The 20,827-nt window shown below is 35.5% G+C and overlaps 3 protein-coding genes across 3 annotated transcripts; 2 read left to right on the forward strand and 1 right to left on the reverse strand.

Moving 5' to 3' along the window:
- The first annotated feature begins 2,419 nt into the window (after positions 1 to 2,419).
- Positions 2,420 to 8,289, forward strand: LOC103834094. Its single transcript, XM_033277396.1, has one exon. It carries the CDS (start codon positions 7,641 to 7,643, stop codon positions 7,971 to 7,973), a length of 333 nt encoding a protein of 110 aa, XP_033133287.1. The 5' UTR covers positions 2,420 to 7,640; the 3' UTR covers positions 7,974 to 8,289.
- A 2,233-nt stretch (positions 8,290 to 10,522) lies between these two features.
- Positions 10,523 to 12,589, reverse strand: LOC103834095 (26S proteasome non-ATPase regulatory subunit 13 homolog B). The gene is made up of 6 exons (XM_009110155.3): positions 12,330 to 12,589; positions 11,651 to 12,097; positions 11,495 to 11,575; positions 11,213 to 11,409; positions 11,026 to 11,125; positions 10,523 to 10,916 (listed from the first exon to the last, which is right to left on the reverse strand). The coding sequence occupies exons 1-6, from the start codon at positions 12,477 to 12,479 to the stop codon at positions 10,731 to 10,733; spliced, it is 1,161 nt and encodes a 386-aa protein (XP_009108403.1). The 5' UTR covers positions 12,480 to 12,589; the 3' UTR covers positions 10,523 to 10,730.
- Positions 12,590 to 12,661: 72 nt separating this feature from the next.
- LOC103865426 (receptor-like protein 30) lies at positions 12,662 to 17,268 on the forward strand. Its single transcript, XM_033277375.1, has one exon. The coding sequence runs from the start codon at positions 14,836 to 14,838 to the stop codon at positions 17,110 to 17,112; it is 2,277 nt and encodes a 758-aa protein (XP_033133266.1). The 5' UTR covers positions 12,662 to 14,835; the 3' UTR covers positions 17,113 to 17,268.
- Positions 17,269 to 20,827: the final 3,559 nt, after the last annotated feature.

A 20,827-nucleotide genomic window follows, 5' to 3' on the forward strand; every position in this document is an offset into this window, starting at 1 on the left:
CTAATTGCCATAGAAAATGCTTTAGCTTTGGTGGACACCGTATTTTCCAGCAGTAAGCCTTCAAAACATCAACCGTGGGACCAATCAGTAATGGTGGTTTTTCTTTGTCTGGATAAATCCGTTCTACCTGATATCCTGATTTAACCGTATATTTTCCATTTTTTGTAAAGTGCCATCCCTCTCTATCCACCCTCTGATTCCTACTTAGTGGAATACTTTCTATAAGTTTTGCATCCTGAGGATCCACCAAAGCCCGAATTACCTCTAAATTCCAAGTACGCGAGGTAGAGTCAATGAGGGACTCTACTGTAAGATGGGGATATAGATTGTGTTGATTTTTATTAGCTGGTCTCGGGCGAGTGGTTGGGAGCCAAGGGTCATTCCATACTGATATAGAAGATCCTGATCCCACCCTTTTGATTAGTCCTTTGCTAACCAGAGATCTAGCAGAAACAATACTCCGCCAGCCATATGACGGAGAATATGAGCGAATCGGTTCCAAGGGTGAAGCATTCCTATAATACCGACCTTTGAATACTCGAGAAAATAATGTATTTGGCTTCTCTATCAGACGCCATAACTGTTTACCAAGCATTGCTGTGTTGAAATCAGTGATATCTTTAAAACCTAAGCCACCTTCCTCCTTATCTGCACATACCTTGTCCCATGATTTTCAGTGCATTCCTCTTGTGCTTCCCCCTGGGCTCCACCAAAATTGTGATACCGCACTTGTTAGTTTTTTCACCGTTGCTTTAGGTAATCGATAACATGACATCGAATGATTTGGTAATGCCGTGATCACCGACTTAATAATCACTTCCTTTCCCCCTTTTGTAAAAAACTTGAAAGTCCATCCATTTACTCTATTATTTAAACGATCCTGAACAAAACTAAAAACTTGAATCTTTGATCCCTCCAGATTTTCTGGAAGACCAAGATATGATCCCATTCCTCCAAGATTCTGAATACCCAAAATATCTCTTAATTCCTGTCTGACAGGTTCTTCAATCTTATATCCAAATTGAATGGAAGATTTATCAAAATTTATTAGCTGGCCTGAGACTGCCTCATAATCCTTTAAAATCCTAAGGATAGTTTGACACTCTTCCTTTTGAGCTTTACAAAAGAAGAGACTATCATCCGCAAAAAGCAAATGAGAAATCGATGGGCAAGCTCTAGCTACCTTCATCCCTGTAATTTGTTTCTCTCTCTCCGCCTTTTTTATGTTTGCAATTAAAGCCTCAGTGCAGAGAATAAATAAATAAGGCGATAAAGGATCTCCTTGACGTAGACCTCTATGTGGAACAATGAGGCCACGGGATTGACCAAAATAAATGAAATATTATTCATCATTTTTGACGATCAGGCATATGAGGATCAATTGATCAGTGCCAAATACGAACCGAACAATTGACCAGTGTCAAATACGAACCGAACAATTGACCAGTGCCAAATACGACTCTAACTCAATTATAATTCGAAAAAACTACTCAAACTTCTTAAAACGTGCTTAAATCTACATTGACTCTAACAGAAGTTAGTCAATCGTTAACAAGATAAAACGATGTCGTTTTGATATACGAAGAAAAGTACCAATTTCGACCCCAACACTCTCAGTCGTGCCAAATAGGACCCGAATAAATGGTCAGTACCAAAACCGACCTCAACGTAATTATAATTTAAGAAAAAACTACATGAACTTCTTAAAACGTACATAAATCTACATTGACTTTGACATAAGTTAGTCAACCGTTAACGAGATAAGACGACGTCGTTTTGATATATATATATATATATATATATCTATTTTTTTTTTTTTTAAATATGTTCATTCCGGGACTCAAACCATGATGTGATACCCTTTTAAATGGGCACACTAACAACTAAATAAAAGTACCTTTTCAAAATACTATTACAAATTTGAAATTATATAAACTACTATTATTCTTCATTTTATCCTATTTAAAATTTTGGTGACAATTTTTTCTGATTTATATAAATACATTAACATGTTTTTTATTTATCATATCTTTAATAAACTTATATCTTACTAAAATATAAATAATAAAATATTTATTATTACCTAATCATATCTTTGAATTTATTTATACAATTTTCTTATATAAATTATTTTTAATTTTTCAACTTAAGTGGAATTTTTTAATTTTTCAAAGTTAATATTATATATTTTGATATTTTGTTCAAAAATATTAAGAGGCCTTTTACCTTTCTTTCACTAAGATATGTTGTACAAAATATTAGACATATTAAACAATAACTAAAATATATAAAGCAATCACCAAAGTTTTAAATTGGAAAAGATGAAAAAGAATAGTAGTTTATATAATGGGGAATTTCAATTTGTAATAATATTTCAAAAAATTACTTTAGTCTAGTTGTTAGTGTGCTCAATTAAAAGGATATCCCGGCACGGGTTTGAGTCCCGAAATGAACATATTTTAAAAATATATATATATCAAAACGACGTCGTCTTATCTTGTTAACGGTTGACTAACTTCTGTTAGAGTCAATGTAGATTTAGACACATTTTAAAAATTTTGGGTAATTTTTCTTAAACTATAATTGAGTTGAGGTCGTTTTTGGCACTGGCCATTTGTTCGGGTCCTATTTGGTACGACTGAAAGTGTTGGGGTCTAAATTGGCACTTTTCCTCGTATATAAAAACGACGTCGTTTTATCTTGTTAACGGTTGACTAACTTCTGTTAGAGTCAATGTAGATTTAGACACGTTTTAAGAAGTTGAGGTAGTTTTTTTGAAATTATAATTGAGTTGAGGTCGTATTTAGTACTGATCAATGGTTCGGTCGTATATGGCACGACTGAAATTGTTAGAGTCGAAATTTGCACTTTTTCCGGTTGGGTGAAGAATGATTTTGAGGTATGTATGTATGTATTAATGGAGGTAGATGGAAGAAACATTAAATGCAAAGAGGAAGAACGACACTATGACGATGAACATCATGATTATAATGTGGTAGTTGAAGTTGGTCAAGTCTATGACTTTGTTCATGCTTCTTGTCTTCAATGATAAAGAAACAAAAAAAATCACTTTGGGACCAAATGGTGAAGCATTTGTCAACAAAGATTCAACCATTCTGTTTAATTCACAGTTAAAAATTTACAATCAAGACTTAAGAACTCTGGAGGGATATATACATATGCATGTGTGTACATGAGAACGAAAGACAACTGAATTACGTCAATAACCTTATCTTGAAGGTCATGGTGAGCATACAAAGCTATCATTCTAGCGAACAAGCGTCTTGAGATTGATCGAGTATGCCCTTTGCTTAACATCCATTTAGCCGCCGGAGTTTTTTTTGACCAATTAACACCATCTATAGCAAAACTTGCACGCAGGGCATATGAAGTCATGTTACTTAACTTGAATTACACGGTGCCATTGACTTCTCTTTCTCAAGATCTGCAAAAGCCTTAGCTGCAGCAATAATGAAAACTCAACCTCCCAAGCTAACTATTTGTTCGAAGTTCCATAAACAGCCTTTTTTTCATTTGGGAGTCAAGAGAGCTGCCATGTGAGAGTTGAGTTGTTCATCAATTTGGTTCAATAAAACAGAGAAAAAATAACCGAAAAAATTAGAGAGAAGATGCAATTTAGTGGTTTTAAGTAAACCGAGAAAAATTGGTTTACTAGACCGATCAATCAACCGGAACAATTTTGGTTTATGATTTAACTCGACCTGATTGAACGTGTATTATAATGGGCCTTTAAACAAACTATGAGCCTTATTTGGACTATTCCCATACGAGGGAAACTTTAAACTGCAGCCACACTTGGTTTTTGTTTGGCAAAGTAGCATAACTTTCTAAACCTTTTTTCTATCATCTGATACTCATCTTTTTAGATTTTAATCATCTATTACTCTATTAGCTTTACTTGAATTTATCATTAGAAAGTTTAGTTCTAAAGTATCATATTTCACTTTTTGGAGTATGTGATCCATTATATTAAATTGCATTGACTAGTGCGATTTGATGTTTTGTCAAAGTAGAGGACTAATCTAATTCAACAACTCGAACTAATCTTCAGCCACTATATAATTTTTGTAGTGGCATGTGAAAATCTATCTCTGGTTTATACGGAATATCACAAACTCGAACTAATCTTTTTCTTATAGCTTTTAAACTTTGAGGATGAGACTACTATATCTTTGTGGACCCGAGACTAGACGGTTGATAATATAATAATACTCCTTCCGTTTTAGAAATATATATGTTTTAAGTTTTTTGTACTTATTAAAAAAACATATCAGATTTTAATTATCAATACATTATTTTTCGTTATCAACTATTCCCCATAATTTTTAACTAATAAAATTTTAATAAACACAATTATATTTTCCAAAGTTTATAATTTTCAATTATTTTATACATTAAAAATGTAAAATATATATCTTTTTTAAACAGTTTTTTTTCTAAAATATAATTTTTTTTGGAACGGATACAACGTAGACATCTCTTTCAAAGGAGGTTAAACCTATGACATAATAGAACTAACTCCTTACACAGTTACACCATTATGTCACCATAACTTTTGCAATTGTTTTAGCAAAGGCACATGTATTTCCAACTTCCCATGCCATAATCTACGTGTATTTAGTTGAAGAAGGTTTAGATAGATTTTATCACGACCAGGTTTAAAAAACAAAAAAAATCTAGGCAACGTTAACATTAACGTCGATGTAATTACGATTGTTCCATACAAATTTATGTTGAACTAATCAAAAAAGAACACCTTATCTCTATTTCCACCTCTCCCAAATTAAATTTTCTGTATTAATATCATCTTCACTCATTTGAAATTAGTCAAGTTATGGCTTGTATACAGTCTATTATCATGCATGACATGATTAGAGACGCTATAATATATGTGTGTATATGTAAAGAGAAGCAATAGCAGATATGAAATAACGGAATGTATAGTTGGAAATGATAGTGACAATTGATAAAATAATAGTAGGGTTAAAATAACATTAAGTCCATATCGTTAGACAATACAGTTTCACTTTCTATATATATGTACATATTATATATAATATATTATGTAAGAACGTTGTCTGTTTTTGTCATAATGCGAATAATTTATGGTTTAAAATACATAGTTATATAAGCAAATAAAGCTAAAATGTAAAATTAGCAAAATAGTTATTTTAGTTTGTATGTATATAGGGAAGGTTCCAAAATTATGCTAATAATTGAGCACAAAAATACGAGAGACCGAACAAGACACACTTAATACGAGAGTCTCCAACATCTGAATTGGTCGAAAGGACCACTAGGAGTAGGAACCACACTTTTCCAAAGATATGCTAAATTTTTGGCTAAGTCATTGTCTTTAGCACGAGACTATGCATCTATCAAATACCCAAATTCGTCCAATGTCCAGCTCACTCGACTCTTTATCTTTCTAACTTTTGTCTATTTTCATTGTCAAAATTCACTTTAAGATGTAGTTGGATATGAACAAAGCTTGATTTCACCGAATTTTTCCAATATTTAATCATGTATTAAATAATGGTGTGAGCAATAATGCATTTACCGTGTATGTTTTGAGGTGAACATGTAAAAACGTAACACATCACTATTCTTTTAGAGTTCCGTATTTCAAATGGATCATAAATTTGTGTCATCCTTTGACAAGGAATTGTCTTCTGGCCGAAAAAAAATCGTTTTAATCATTCGAAATTTCAAAACTATTACTTAAAGATATAATTAATATACCTTATGAATTACTATTCAATACATTTTGTTTAGTTTTCTTTACACTAAATGCATTTGTTTGACACCTAAGATTATTTAATTTTAGTTTTACAGAAAAAAAAAATTATAATAAGTCGCATCAAAATAAAGAGAGAAGAACTTTTATGCCCTAATTAAATTACTCAAATTTCGTGTAATGTAAAAAATTAACTTTAATCGGGAGGTTATAACTCTATAATAGGTTGATGGAGTCGATCATTTTCAGTAACCCTTTTTTGTTATGTGTACTCTTCAAAGCATGTCTTGCTCCTATTAATTGTCCCTCGATTAATAAAAGCTTGCGTTTGCGACAACTTACACGGATGAAGTTCTTTGTCAAGAAAATATATTTAAATTCGCATTAACAACATATTTGAATTGCCTTAGAATCACTCAACCAGATTGTCCAAGGAAAGGTTAAGGAAATGAATAGTTTAATTTATACATAAAGGAACTTCCTGGATTTAAATATTCACTTTTGACGTTGTATAGTAAGTTTTTAATAACTTTTGAACTTACTAAGTGTTTCTTTTAGTTATTTTGAAAGACTATATTCATTCCGTAATTTACTTATTAGTTTGTATAACACATAGGCTTCTTACAATGATCGTAAACATACACGTTTGTTTCTTTAAGCATCAATGTCAATATGCAATAAAAACAAAAATTAAGTTCCGAGAAAATAAAACAGAAGACTTTTTAAGCCACCTTAATTCTTCTCCGAAAGCAATATATAGGCCGCTAATTAACACCACCACGTAATCGCCAAGGAGAACGACCGCAGTTCTGGATAGAACCAACACGTGGCACCGGCACACATGAGATGGAAGCCTGGTGACGTTAACTTTGGCTGACGTTTAGATAGTTTTTTCTACACGTGCTGGCCCATGGGTGGGTCGTTGTTGTTTTGAGATTATGCGGTTTCATAGTGTTGAGCGAGTAACCGCGTAGCCATAAAACGCATGGCGATTGCGTTCAGTAACGTTACACCGACTCAGCTTCGCAATCGTTGACATTTTCATTGTAGCTTGTAAAAGTTAACAACCATGAAGATTAGTAGTACTCTTCTTTTGTTGGTTCAACTATTAGTATTCTTTTAGAACCCGAAATAAACGTAACTTATAATTACTAAATGAACTAATGCATACACGATATCTTAATATTTTTCGAAATACATTATACAATGTAAATAAAAGTGTAAAATTTCACCCCATATTTGAGCTATAAGTTTACCAATTTTTTTTTAATTAATACTCCATTCATTTCGGTATAAGCAATATATTTATACTCAAGTTTACTTAATATTTATTCAAAAAGTATATATCAGTTATTTCTAAACTAAGAAAATAGGTACTTTTAACAAGGGAAAATGATGAGAATAGTAACCGTGCAAAATTATGTACAGCGATGAGGAGCTTCAAATAAATGAATTAGGATGTTGCTTTGCCTTTCAAAAAAGAATTATGGTGTTACTAATTACGTACGAACACCGATATATCTAACTGTATTTTGGCGAAATGATGTGTAAGTGTATATAAAGACTTGTCTAATTCACGATGATAAATTAATCACATCCTTAATGATTGATTAATTATTAAAATATCGAATCCCTTGACTTCACTCAAACACCTTCACGATGACCTCATCTGATGCAACACAAGATATTAATAATTACACGTATATACACACATACACATATATTATACGTGTAAAACATGAGATTCTCTGCGATATCTCGGTCTATATAGGTTGCAACTTTTCTCATAGTTGTGTCTTCTCTTCCTACTTGACTCTTCAATAAAATCATATATATCCTAAGTAATCCCTAACTTTCTTTCTAAAAATATTTCTCTCTTTCAATGTCAGAAGAAGAACTTCAAGAATCAGACGTTATATTTTCCGATGATTATTTCATAAACAGCAACAAGAATAGCAACAAGGAAAACAACAAAGGAAAGAAACCAGCGACGGTGAAAAAGTCATCTCCGGTAACAATTCCATCGAGAACTACATTCCGGTGGCCGGAAGTTGAAGAGGAGGAGGATGAGAGTGAAATGACGCCGCCACATGTCATCATCGGAAAACGAAGAGTGGAGTCGCAAATGGCGTTTTCGTTTAGTACCCTTAAAGGAAGAGACCTGAGTCGTCACCGTATCTCGGTTCTTAGGATGACCGGTTTTTTGGAAGCTTAATTGATCTTAAAATACAGCCGAACTGGTCCGCTTAAGGTTTATAAATGAACCAATGTATGACGATATTAATTTTTTTTCTTAATTATTGCTAAAAGAAAAGTTCAATATAGGGAATAATTTCCCATATTTTACCATTTAAGATATTAACAATAATAATTATTTATGTTAAATTATTGTTTGGTTTCTTGAGAAAATGAAAAACATATAAGAATCAAATCTTATGTTAAATTGAGTTATGTACGGGGTTTAATTTGCTTGTGAAGTAACGGGTTTCTTGGCTTGTAGATTTTGTATTTGGTCCACATCTATAGGATTCTGCAATTTGCTCGCTAACATAAGCCTTATAAGCTTTGTTTGCTATTGTGAACTCAGCTGAGGGATGAATTGATGGTAGTATGATGATACCCTATGGTTTATTAATATTTGTTTAAATCAAACAATTTGATACCATAATAATTTGGTTGACCTTAGATTGCGTATATGGTCCTAATCATTCAGCTGAAGTTTTGAACACGCGCTAATTAGCCACTAGTATGGGACTTGTAGTATGGCCACTATATTCGTATATATTTTATTTTTTGCATAAACGTAGGCAATCGTTAAAATTAACTTATTATTACTGTGTTTGGATTTTGTCAAAGATTGTATATTCATCATTTAGTACAGAATAACTTAAAAATCATAAGCGTGGTGACTTTATTAATGGTATATCATCCATGATTCTAATTCTATAGAGGTAAACACTATAAACATACACATATTCAGGTATTAAATCAACTACTAGTGCTATAGATCAGCCGACACCACCGCGGTGGACCGATTCCGCCTCCATATTTTCCTTGTTCTATGCACTTTAGTATGACTTCCACCAAATTCAACCAGCCGGTATCCGTAAACCGTTCCTTCTCAGCCGTCATGATCACATCCTCAGGTGGAGGCACATCGTATCTTACGGTGTCGTAACAATACGAATACTACATATGACGTTCTCGGAACCCTCGCATTTCGGCTCCTTGTTTAGGATCAATGATTGAGTAATCACTAGTCATGATAATTTTGGTCTGAGTCCGAACTGTAGTTATAACCGACAATGTTTTTGTTGTTGTTAATTTTTGCAAAATGATCAGGCACATTTGGTAAAGGTATATAACTGCATAATCATATCACCACTATCGAGTTACCATTCCTATCCATTATTATGTTCATGCAACTCTCCAAAAACTAAAAGTACAAATCATCATCCTCATATTTGAAGTTTCAAAGTGTTCTTCTCCAAAAGCAAAATTTCAAATTTAACTTAAAATTATTTGTAATATAAACTATACTCCTTATATTTGTCATAATTAATATAAATCCATAAAACTTTTGTAGATAACTAGCACATATATAAAATACTATAGTAATATTAATTAATAAAATCTTGCACTAAAATATAAAATTATAAATAGAAATACATAAAAAAATATTAAACTACAAGAAAAATACCACATTATTACATAAAATTATTTTATTAATGCTCCGTTTTCGGTTATACAAAATTTGTTTAGATAATATTTTAGAAGTTCCGGAGAAAACTTACTAGACTATTAGTGTTGTTGTAGTATTTAAATTTGTGTAATAATTATGTCGTCATGTATATATCTTCTTAAATATTTTTTATTAAGTTTCTTTTGTAATATTCTTGTTATTAATTATACTTTTAAAATATAATAAATCTTATTTTGATTTTAAAAAAAACTTTTATGTGTAAAATTTTAATTTATAAAATAAATTTGAAATATTTAAAATATACAAAAGTCTTAAAGATTAAAACTATGAATGAGAAAATACTTAAGAATCATAAATGTGATGTATAATTAATTACAAGGACCAATATACAAATAAAAAGATGAAACTTCAAATTTAGAGTTTTGAGTAGTGAAACTTCAAATATGAGGTTTCAATTCTTAAAACTCTAAATTTGAAGTTTTGAAGTTCATTTTTGGAGAGCAAAAAACTCTATATTTGAAGTTATAGAATTTCTTTTGAAAATGCTCTCAGAAACCTAAAATTCGAGTTTCTGAACATGAATTTAATTGTATTTAAATCATAATTAAAAACAAGAAATTGCCGATATATTAAATTAATATGCTATTAAAAATCCTTTGTTTGCTAATCTTGTTATAAAACATGATTTGTTGCTATATTACTCTATTTATCCATTCTACATAACTCAAAAAGTTGTGTAGAAAAAGCATGATTGAGAGAATGAATGTTATCAAAGAAAGAGAAGTTGTGTATCCATATTCTTTTGTTTCCCTTGGTTCATAACATTTTGTCCAATAGATAATATAAATAATTATCAAAACATCAGACACAGAACTTGTCGCCTTAATCATCTGCTAATGTTCCTTTTGAACAATGCAAGCTTCGCCCTTCTCTAGCAGCTTCAAAACCCTCATTAAAATCGTCCAATCAATCCCTTAAAGTTTTGAAATATCAAAGAAAATATTTGCATTCAGATTGTATAAAGGTACAAGTACATCAATCATGAGAGGAGCTTATATAGTGAAGGGTGTAGTGAAGTCGATCCATTCAAGAATCATTGGAGAAAGGAGAGGATATATTAATGTGTTTGTTGAGAGCAAACGTTTTTTTTTAAAACGACTATCTCCTAAAAACTGGTATTTGAAAAGGGAAAGAAGTTTGCATTTAATATCCAGCAAAATGATACAATCTTGTAGCTCAAAAGGAAAACAAAGAAGAAACAAGAGTGTCTTAAGCTGCAACAAGATCAGGTGTCTCAGCCTCAACGGACAACAAGGTAGTGTGAACCTTATCAACCCAACTATCAAGCTGATCCCTCAATGACTTGATCTGAGGTATCCCTAGCACCCTCGGTTGCGCCCATGACACATGCACAGTTCCATCCACCTGATCTATTATCCCCTCTATCAAGTGCACCTGCACAAAATCACCAAATGATATTTATTCACATCAACATAATCTCCCTATCTTCTCGTGTCTTCCCAATCTTATTTATAGATTGAATGGGACAGAGATGAATACTCACAGATAAACTCTTCATGAGAAGGTGCTCAACATCTTCGATTGAAAGCTTAGTACGCTCAGCAATGACACTCAACGGTATGGTCCTATCTTCAGCTGGTCGGCTGTTACAGATATGGTTACAAAACAATTTAAGCATTCATTCTTTTTCCCCCTATCTGCAAGACATTGCTTAGAGAAGCAACAAATACCTGAAAATGATCTCAATAAGGCAGAGAATGTTGATCTTCTCCAACAGCTTCTTCTCATTCTCAACCAGCGCTGGCTGTGCGCTCAAGGCTGCATTGTGAACACGGCAGAGTTCTTGGTACTGAACCAAGTCACCGTGGTTGAACGCCTGCAGAATGTGGTAAAGCCACTCCACATTTGTTCCAAGTAGACTCTTCAGCTGCCATAAGAGAAAGGCAAACATGGTCATAAACCAGTATATGGTTACTGTTTAGCCTCAAGATAAGATCAAAAGCCAAACTTACAACTGGATGGGCTAACAATTCCCCAAAGTTGTAAATATTCTCTCCCAGCAGAGCTGACAGCGACAGATCAAAAGCCAAGTCCTGCAAAAGATACATAACGATCCCATCTCAGTACTCTGATTAGGACATGATTATAGAATAATTAAAAGGACATACCAGCTTAAACGACTCAGAGAGTGACTCCACAGAAGTATACGCAAGATAAAGAAGAGCATTCTTATAGAAATCAGAAAACTCCTGACGGAACTTATGGAACTGAGAAGACACCCAGAAGAAGTTGGCATAGACAGACGGATCAATGTCAGTCATACTATCAAGAGAGGTTTTCACATCGTCCAGTATCTTCTTGCATTCCTTCTGGTCACCTTGCTCAAGCTTGAACAAAGCTATCTGCGTTTCTACGTAGCTAACAGGCTCACTGATACGTGACTCTTTAGTCGCTCTAAGCTTCTCAATCACTCCCTGGAGATAACTCACCGCAGCTTCTTTCTCAGGGTACTGCCTGGAGACAACAACCGCGAAGTGCGCGAGCTTCAGAAGGTTGATCTTCGTCTCGAAGTCGGTTATGAAGTTGTTGTATAGCTGTATCAAAGCATCTCCAGCCTGATGAACAATAACAAATCAGACAAGAACATAGCGACACAATTAAAGATTCAAACTTTAAATCACAGAGTGCCATCTAAGTGAATCTGAGAAAGACCCAACTCATTAAAGTCACTGTCGGAACGAACCCTTTTAGATCTAATGTAAACCCAAGTCGAGATCTATGAACCCTAATTCCGGAAACTAGTAAAGGATGAAACTTTGAATGGATTAGGGGGAGAGAAAGTGACACCTGGAAGACGGAGAGAGCGATGAAGTGCTCGAGCTTGAGGGTGAGCTGGTGCCAGAGCTTCTTCTGGTACAGATCTGCGAGCGAATTGTACCACTCGGTGAGCTCTGGGTGCGCGTTTTTCTGGGATTCGAGGTATTGAAGAGCAGCCATTGGAGATTGTCCTTCCTCGCGGAAGAGAAAGTCGAGATCTTGTATCGGTTTTGTGGGAGGAGTAGAGAAGAGATTTCCGGAAAAACCTTTGCCTTTTACTAAACTATTTTTCTTGTGTAGAAAGACAAGTATCGGACCATAAGTGTAAAAACGGAATATTAAAAGGACCATTTATGTAAATAAAAATACTAATGCTAATTTACAGTTTAGGGGTTAAAAGAATTCTGAATACAACAACGTGGAATTGAGTTGCTGCGTATTCATAAAGAGTCAGACAAGACAAACACATATACTTGTGGTTAATCTTCTTCTTTTAAAGTTCCAAAACCGGAGAATATATGGAATTGAGTTGTTATTTTTAGGGTTTATTAATAAATGGAGTTGCTGTGGTCTTGTGCAAATGAGATACCAAGGAAGGCTAAGCCTCATGACAGCTGGTAGCTATGGTCTTTCCCTATTTCCTTCCCGAGTATTCATTCATGTGGGGAGGTGATCCAGACAAGGTGAGTTTATATGCCCTAGTTTAACTTCCTCGAACCTACATCTGTTTCATCCTTATTTTTGGTATGTCATTTCAGAACCTACCTCTGTTTCCGCTTCCTACCCATGATGTTATTGTTAGATCAGTTATGGGTTTCCACTTGAGTTCGAGGTAATATAAACTCTTTGCCTTGGTTTGTGGTTGTCCCAACTTAAACCATCTTGGCTTCCAAAGACAGCTTTCTAGAGATACATTAGATCAACCAAACACGGTAAGTTGGACACTTGTCTTGATTTCTGTAGTTACAGTCTCATTCAAAATATTTTTGTCTGGTGTGTAACATACGTATAAGACATGACCACTCACTTTCATGTTCCATAAGTTACTCACGTGTTAGTGTTTTGCTTCTTCTTTTTTGGCTCTACAATGGATAAATGTAGAAAAGGAACGATGCTACTGCATGATTCACAGGCCCGTCCTCTTATGTCTCAAGATGATTATGTATATCCGAGTTTGTCAAACACCCTTTCTTTCTACTCCATACTCCAGCAACAAGATCATGCAGTCGTCAAAAACAATAGTACAGTCTGCCATTATCAATCAATGGAACCGATCCTCCTGCTATCAGGAAAGCCTCTATGGTAAATTAGATGAAACGGGTAAATATATTAGAGATAAAAAACCGAGTAGAAAAATAAATAAATAAGAGATGGATCATAAACTAAACACTCATCTCTCCTTCCATGATATGGAACTTCGTAATTGATCAACTTGGCCAGGAACATATATGGAGCTAACTTTCAGTCATTAGTCTGTAATTACAAACATACGCAAAAATTGAAATACTTAGAAAATTTAAAATATTTCTAGTGAGAATCAAATCAGTAAACAAATCTGACGGCTGTAGAATCGTTACATTGCCCCCGGTAGGACTAGGAAAAACGCCTATCTCTCCATGGATATTTAGACCCTCTGGACCAATAGAAACAAGCTACTGTTAAATGATAAAGAGTACAGGATTGATGAAACGGTTTTGAAAATCCTACAAAACTCTCGAGCTTGGGCAGGAGCTCAAGACAAGCAGGAAAAAATAACGTTGCCACAGAATGTGGATCTCTCTCGCCATGTGTCTAACTCCCATGTTCCCCAATCTTCTCATGTTGCAGGACCTTCATGGAGTGTTTTCTCGGATGCTGCTTGGGACTCTGCCTCTGGGAACTGTGGAATGGGATGGCACTTTCGCGATAACATGTCTTCACCAGCAGGCAGCACCTTCTCAAAATGTCGCTCAGTCTCCTCAGCCTTTGTAGCAGAGGCGTTGGCGTTAAAGGTCGCAATCACAGAAGCGGTCAACCGTGGCATTGACTCTCTTAGAGTTTTCTCTGACTCCAAAAACCTCATCTCTCTTTTGGTCACCAAGAAGAATAACATTTGGATTCAAGGAACACTCTTCGACATTCACCATCTATCCAGTTCTTTTAGCTCTATCTCTTTTTGTTTCATCCCGCGTGTGAGAAATGCTATGGCTGATACTCTTGCGAAAGCAGCACTACGTTCTCTAATTAACTCTCCGTTGGTGGATGAGTAAAACTATTGTTGGGTTACTCTTTTATTTAAGTATGTTTTCGATCCAAAAAAAAACAAATCTGACGGCTTCAGTCAACCAATCACGAGTCGGTCTATGTGGAAAATTTTGAGACAAGTGACAAATTACTAGGCAGATGCTAGAGAGGGATTGGAAGACTCGGAAAAATCATACGACGACTTGATGCAAGAAGACTTGTCAAAGTCAAGAAAAACTAAAGTTTTTGTTTTCCTTTTTAAAAAGAGCGACAATCATAAAAACTTATCACACAAACACAAAAGAAAGAATACATGATGATTTCAAATCAATCTTCTTACTTTTCTAGTTTTGTTACATTGTATTATTTCTTCTTCTTCTTGGTGGCTCTTGTTCTACATACTTTTGCTTCTCCAATGCTCCACTATTGCCGTCATGACCAGAGGGATGCTCTTCTTAATTTCAAACACGAGTTTCCGGTAAATGAATCCAACTCAGTTCCATCTTTAAATTCATGGAACAAGAGCAGTGATTGCTGTGATTGGGAGAATGTCAAATGTGATGCTAAATCTGGAAATGTGATTTCACTTTACTTCAAACACATCTCTCTCAACAACTCTTTGAAACCAAATAGTGGTCTTTTCAAACTCCAACATCTTAGAAACCTAACTCTTAGAGATTGTCACCTGCATGGAGTGATTCCTTCTTCATTAGGAAACCTTTCTCATCTCACACATCTTGACCTTAGGGAAAATGATTTAGTAGGCGAAGTTCCAATTTCAATCGGAAACCTAGCCCAACTAGAATACCTAAACCTTGACAATAACCATTTAAGTGGATATATTCCTCTTTCCTTTTCCAACTTTACGAAACTATCCTATTTCCATATCTCAAACAATCAATTCACGGGTGAATGCCCTCTTGTACTACTCAGTTTAGCCACTAGTTTGTCCGTCTTAGACATTAGTGAAAATCTATTTAAATCCACGCTTCTTTCTGACATGAGTGGATTCCACAACTTAAAGTATTTTCACGTGTTCAGAAACTCACTGTTCGGGTCTGTTCCTAGATCTTTGTTCATGATTCCTTCCCTAATAATGGTTAATTTGAGAGAGAACCAGTTCAAGGGATCTATAGAATTCAGGAATACATCATCATCCTCTATGCTTCAGATTCTAAACCTTGGCCAAAACAAATTCGATGGTCCTATTCTCAATTTCATTACAAAATTTCCCAATCTTGAACATTTAGATCTTCATGACAACAATTTCGTTGGGTCAATACCCAAATCAAATTTGGTCAAACTTGAGTATCTTGATCTTTCTAACAATAAGTTGGAAGGCAAAATACCCGGTTGGTTAAGGAGCGTTCAGTGGTTGATACTTTCTCACAACTCTTTCAGCAGTTTTGGAAAATCATGGGAAGTTTCCGATCTAACACAGATTCAAATGTTGGAGCTTGGTTCAAATTCTTTCCGAGGACCATTACCCGATTGGATCTGCAAACTTAGACCAGTAATTTTCTTAGATATGTCCAACAATAGCTTCAGCGGCTCAATCCCTCAATGTTTGAGTAATACAATTTCTGGTCTCCAAGAGCTAAATTTACGAAACAACAACTTGAGTGGAGTTCTTCATCCAGACATATTTCTCAACACAACCTTCTTATCCTCAGTTGACATCAGCAACAACCAGTTGGAAGGAAAACTTCCAAAATCACTGATCAACTGCACTACTTTGGAGTTATTGAATGTGAAAAGCAACAGAATCAAAGACACATTTCCATCTTGGTTGGGTTCTTTGCCGTCATTAAATGTCATGATCCTCCGAGAAAACGAATTCTACGGGCCCTTGTATCATCCTCATGTCTCCATTGGGTTTCAGAGTTTAAAAATCATTGATATATCATATAACCATTTCAACGGAACTTTGCCGCCTTTCTATTTTTCCAAGTGGCGTGAGATGGCCACTTTATCCGAAGAATATCTTGACAGCATGTACATGTATAGTGATTTCCGTGTGTCAATGGAAATGGTGAACAAAGGAGTTGATACAAAATTTGAGTGGATCCTAAAAGACTTCAAGGCTATTGACTTTTCAGGAAACAGATTTTTTGGAAAGATACCAGAATCTGTTGGGTCATTGAAGGGACTGCGTCTTCTCAACTTGTCAAGTAACGGATTCACGAACGATATACCTCAATCTCTGGCAAATCTGACAAATCTCGAGGCACTAGACCTATCTCAGAATCAGCTGTCAGGTCAGATTCCTCAAGATCTTGCCAGTCTCTCATTTTTGTCAATCATGAACTTCTCCCATAACAATCTCCAAGGTCCAATACCACGAAGCACACAGTTTCAAAGACAAAACTGTTCTGCGTTCATGGATAACCCTAGACTCTACGGTCTCGAAGATATATGTGGAAAAATTCATGTCCCTAATCCTACACCACAAGAGTCCGAAGATCTGTCCGAGCCAAAAGAACAAGTGATGAGTTGGATTTCAGCTGGGATAGCCTATGGACCTGGTGTGTTTTGTGGGTTGGTGATTGGACATAGATTCTCTCCACGCATACACAATTGGTTCATGTAAAAGTTCTATCGAAAGCAAGCACAAAATAGTCGCCAAATGTGCATGTTGAACACCATCTGTTTTCATTCTGTTTGATGATTTTGTAATAAACGTTTTATGATATTAATATAAATTGAAAATTCATTCAGAAACTTCTTCCTACATAAAACCAAAACCTGAGAGAGTACAAGCGTTGAATTTTAACATACGTAAACTTTTTTTCTCCTAAATCATAGAGGATGCAAATATCTCAAACTATTGCTTCACACACGTCACTTTTGCTCTGCAAGAAGTGTAGTATTGATCAGAAAAAGACACTAGTTCTATTACCAAATATAATTGGGAGAAGTTCATCAAAAACTAGATCTGGATAGTTATGATTTGAGTAGGCTATATTACAGCAAATTCAGTTGGGGGATTAAAGACTATTACTGAACTCTCTTATATGCAACTATTTTTACTCTAAATGGAGATTTTCAAGTACTGGTTCATAAGTTCAAACATCCATCTCTCTTTTCATTCTCTTGATCACGGCTGTCAAAAAGGTGAATAAGTTTTCTTATAACTTGTCAGGGAGGTAATGAGGAAAGTCCCAATCTGTCTTGATGTGCTTTCGGCTGATCTCTGTCATCGACGGGCAGCCACTTATGTCAGGTGGAGATCGTCTCTTAGCATTAGCATATTGGAGTTACATTATGATCACTGGATGTTAAATCCTTCAAGTTTATAGTGAATACTGAGGCATAATAATCATGTCGTACCTCCAGTGCCATTAAACACTTTTTATGTGACAAAAAGCATATAACTTTGATCGTAATTTCTCAAGGGGTTTGAAGGAGTCATAAACTATATCCCAAACCTAATGGCACTGATAACCAGCTATGCAAATTCTTCCAGTGTATTTGCCTGCAAAACCAAACCATATTTGTTGTATATGTTACTTTAATAACTCCATCTACTTGAGCAAAACATATAGTGTTATGTGTCTGTCTGTTTGTAGATGAAATTTACCTGTAAGGAAAGCCATTTCAACAACCAAAGATGTGACTACACCAATAACGAGCCGCGTAACTTCATTTGGAAAGGTTGACAAACCAATATCCACGTCAATCTACACGACATATCATTGACTTTATATGTTTACAGAGAACACTGCTGTCTGACCATCCACCTCTTCCACTAAGCTATTATCTCGCAGTATTTAGGTATAGAACACGAACTCAAGAACACAAGAACTTCAAGTCCAAATATCAGTTTCTTATTAATCACTCAATCACTCACTCAAAACTCGTAATCATTACAACTCAATGGTAATCACTTATATAGGACATAACAATTCCTATTCTCATTAGGAATAACACAAATCATATTTCCTAATCACTTTAGTAATCCATATCTTTGTGTGATTAGGTTAGCTTGTACTTCAAGCTATCTTTCAAGTTTATCTCCAACAATCTCCCTCTTAAACTTGAAATTATCTTCACTCACCATTTGGACTCCAATCAATTTCCTCATCTCGATAAATTTTACTCTTCCAAGAGATTTCGTCAAAATGTCAGCTCGCTGCTCAGTTCCCGGAACGTGCTCTACTTCTACTTGATCATTCTCAACGCACTCTCTTATAAAATGAAACCTCCTGTGTATGTGTTTGCTTCGTCCATGGAATACTGGGTTCTTCGTCAATGCGATTGCAGATTTATTATCTACCTTTATAACCACCTTTCGGCTTTCATTACCAATGACTTCCCCTAGAAGTTCTTGAATCCAAATTGCCTGTTTAGCTGCTTCAGTTGCTGCCATAAAATCGGCTTCACATGATGATAGGGCCACGATTTCTTGTTTGCAAGAACACCACGAGATTGGACTAGCATTCAGGTAAAACACATATCCCGTAGTACTCTTCCCATCATCAATATCAACATTGAGAGAGGCATCACTAAAGCCTGTCAGCTCCAAGCTTGTGGACTGTGTATAGACGAGACCAAGTGAGATGGTTCCTCGCAGGTATCGTAGTACCTGTTTTAACGCAGCACCATGCGACTCCTTAGGAGCGTGCATGTATCTACTCAGAACACCCACACTAAACGAGAGATCAGGCCGCGTGTGGAGCAAGTATCGCAGACATCCAATACTCCTTCGATAATCTCTTTCATCAATGCTCTTCTCTTCTATCGATTTAGCCAACTTCACGTTAAAATCCATGGGAACAGTGGTTGAGTTACATGCGTCCATTCCACATTCTTCAAGTATCTTACGAGCATATCGATCTTGTTTCAGCGTGATCCCTTCTTTACCTTGACAGACCTCAATGCCAAGGTAATAGGTTAGTCTTCCAAGATCACTCATATCAAACTTTGTTGCCATCTCCCTCTTAAACACTTGAATTGAATGTGCTGATGTTCCTGTGACAAGAAGATCATCGACATACACTACAACTATGAGAGTTCCACCTTTTTCTTCCTTTCGATACAATGAAGGTTCTTTCGAACACCTCTGAAACTTAAACTCCCGCAAGATAGTATTCAACTTGATATTCCAAGCTCTAGGTGCTTGTTTCAATCCGTAGAGAGCCTTTCTCAGCTTGTAGACTTTGTTTTCTTTTCCTGCAACTTCGAAGCCTTCTGGTTGAGTGACAAATACCTCTTCTCTGAGCTCTCCATGGAGAAACGCGGTTTTAACATCAAGGTGATGGATCTCCCAAAGTTTAGAGGCTGCAAGGGCAATAACTAGTCGGATAGTCTCAATGCGAGCCACTGGTGCGAACACTTCATCATAATCCACTCCTTGCTTCTGAACATAGCCCTTTGCAACCAGACGAGCTTTGTATTTAGTAATAGTACCATCCGCATTCCTCTTTATCTTAAATATCCACTTCAGACCTATTGGTCTTACTCCCATAGGAAGATCAACAAGTTCCCAAGTTTTATTCTTTTCAATACTCGATATCTCATCTTCACAAGCAACAACCCATACCTTTAATCTCTTGGCCTCAGTGAAATCCCATGGTTCATCGTTTATTATTGATAACAGTCGTTCACACTCTGCTTCAGCCATTAGAACGTAATCCTCAAGATAAGCCGGCAAGTTGCTGGTTCTAGACGATCGTCTCAGTTGTGGTTGTTCTTCCTCATCATTACCATTGTCATCTTCATCATTGTCTTCATTATCAATAATCTCAGTGTCTATCTCATCTCCTGTTTCACCCGTTTCATCTATCTCATCGCTTTCATCCGTTCCTTTTAGCTCAATACTAAAAGTGCCACCATCATCATCTTGAACTGTTTTGCTAGTCCAGTTCCATCCTTTACTCTCATCAAAAATTACATCACGACTGACTACTATTCTCCTTTTAGTAGGATCTAGTAATCGATAAGCCTTAGACCCTGGTTCTGTTCCCAAGTGAACCAGAACCTTTGACCTATCATCGAGCTTCTTTCGGCCCACTGCATCAGTCTTGGCGTAACATATGCAACCAAACACCTTAAGGTGTGATACATTTGGTGTTTTACTTCGCAGAACTTCATAAGGTGTCTTTCCTTCCAGGGATTTAGTCGCAATTCTATTTATTAGATACGTAGAATGCCTAACAGCTTCGCCCCACAGTTCATTCGGTACCTTCATGTGTTTTAATATACTCCTGGTCATCTCCAGAAGTGTCCGGTTACGCCTCTCGACAACGCCATTCTGTTGAGGTGAGTATGGTGCCGTTAAGTGCCTCTTAATACCATTCTCATCG

This window comes from Brassica rapa, chromosome A08 (assembly GCF_000309985.2).
Source record: "Brassica rapa cultivar Chiifu-401-42 chromosome A08, CAAS_Brap_v3.01, whole genome shotgun sequence".
NCBI classification, from domain to species: Eukaryota; Viridiplantae; Streptophyta; class Magnoliopsida; order Brassicales; family Brassicaceae; genus Brassica; species Brassica rapa.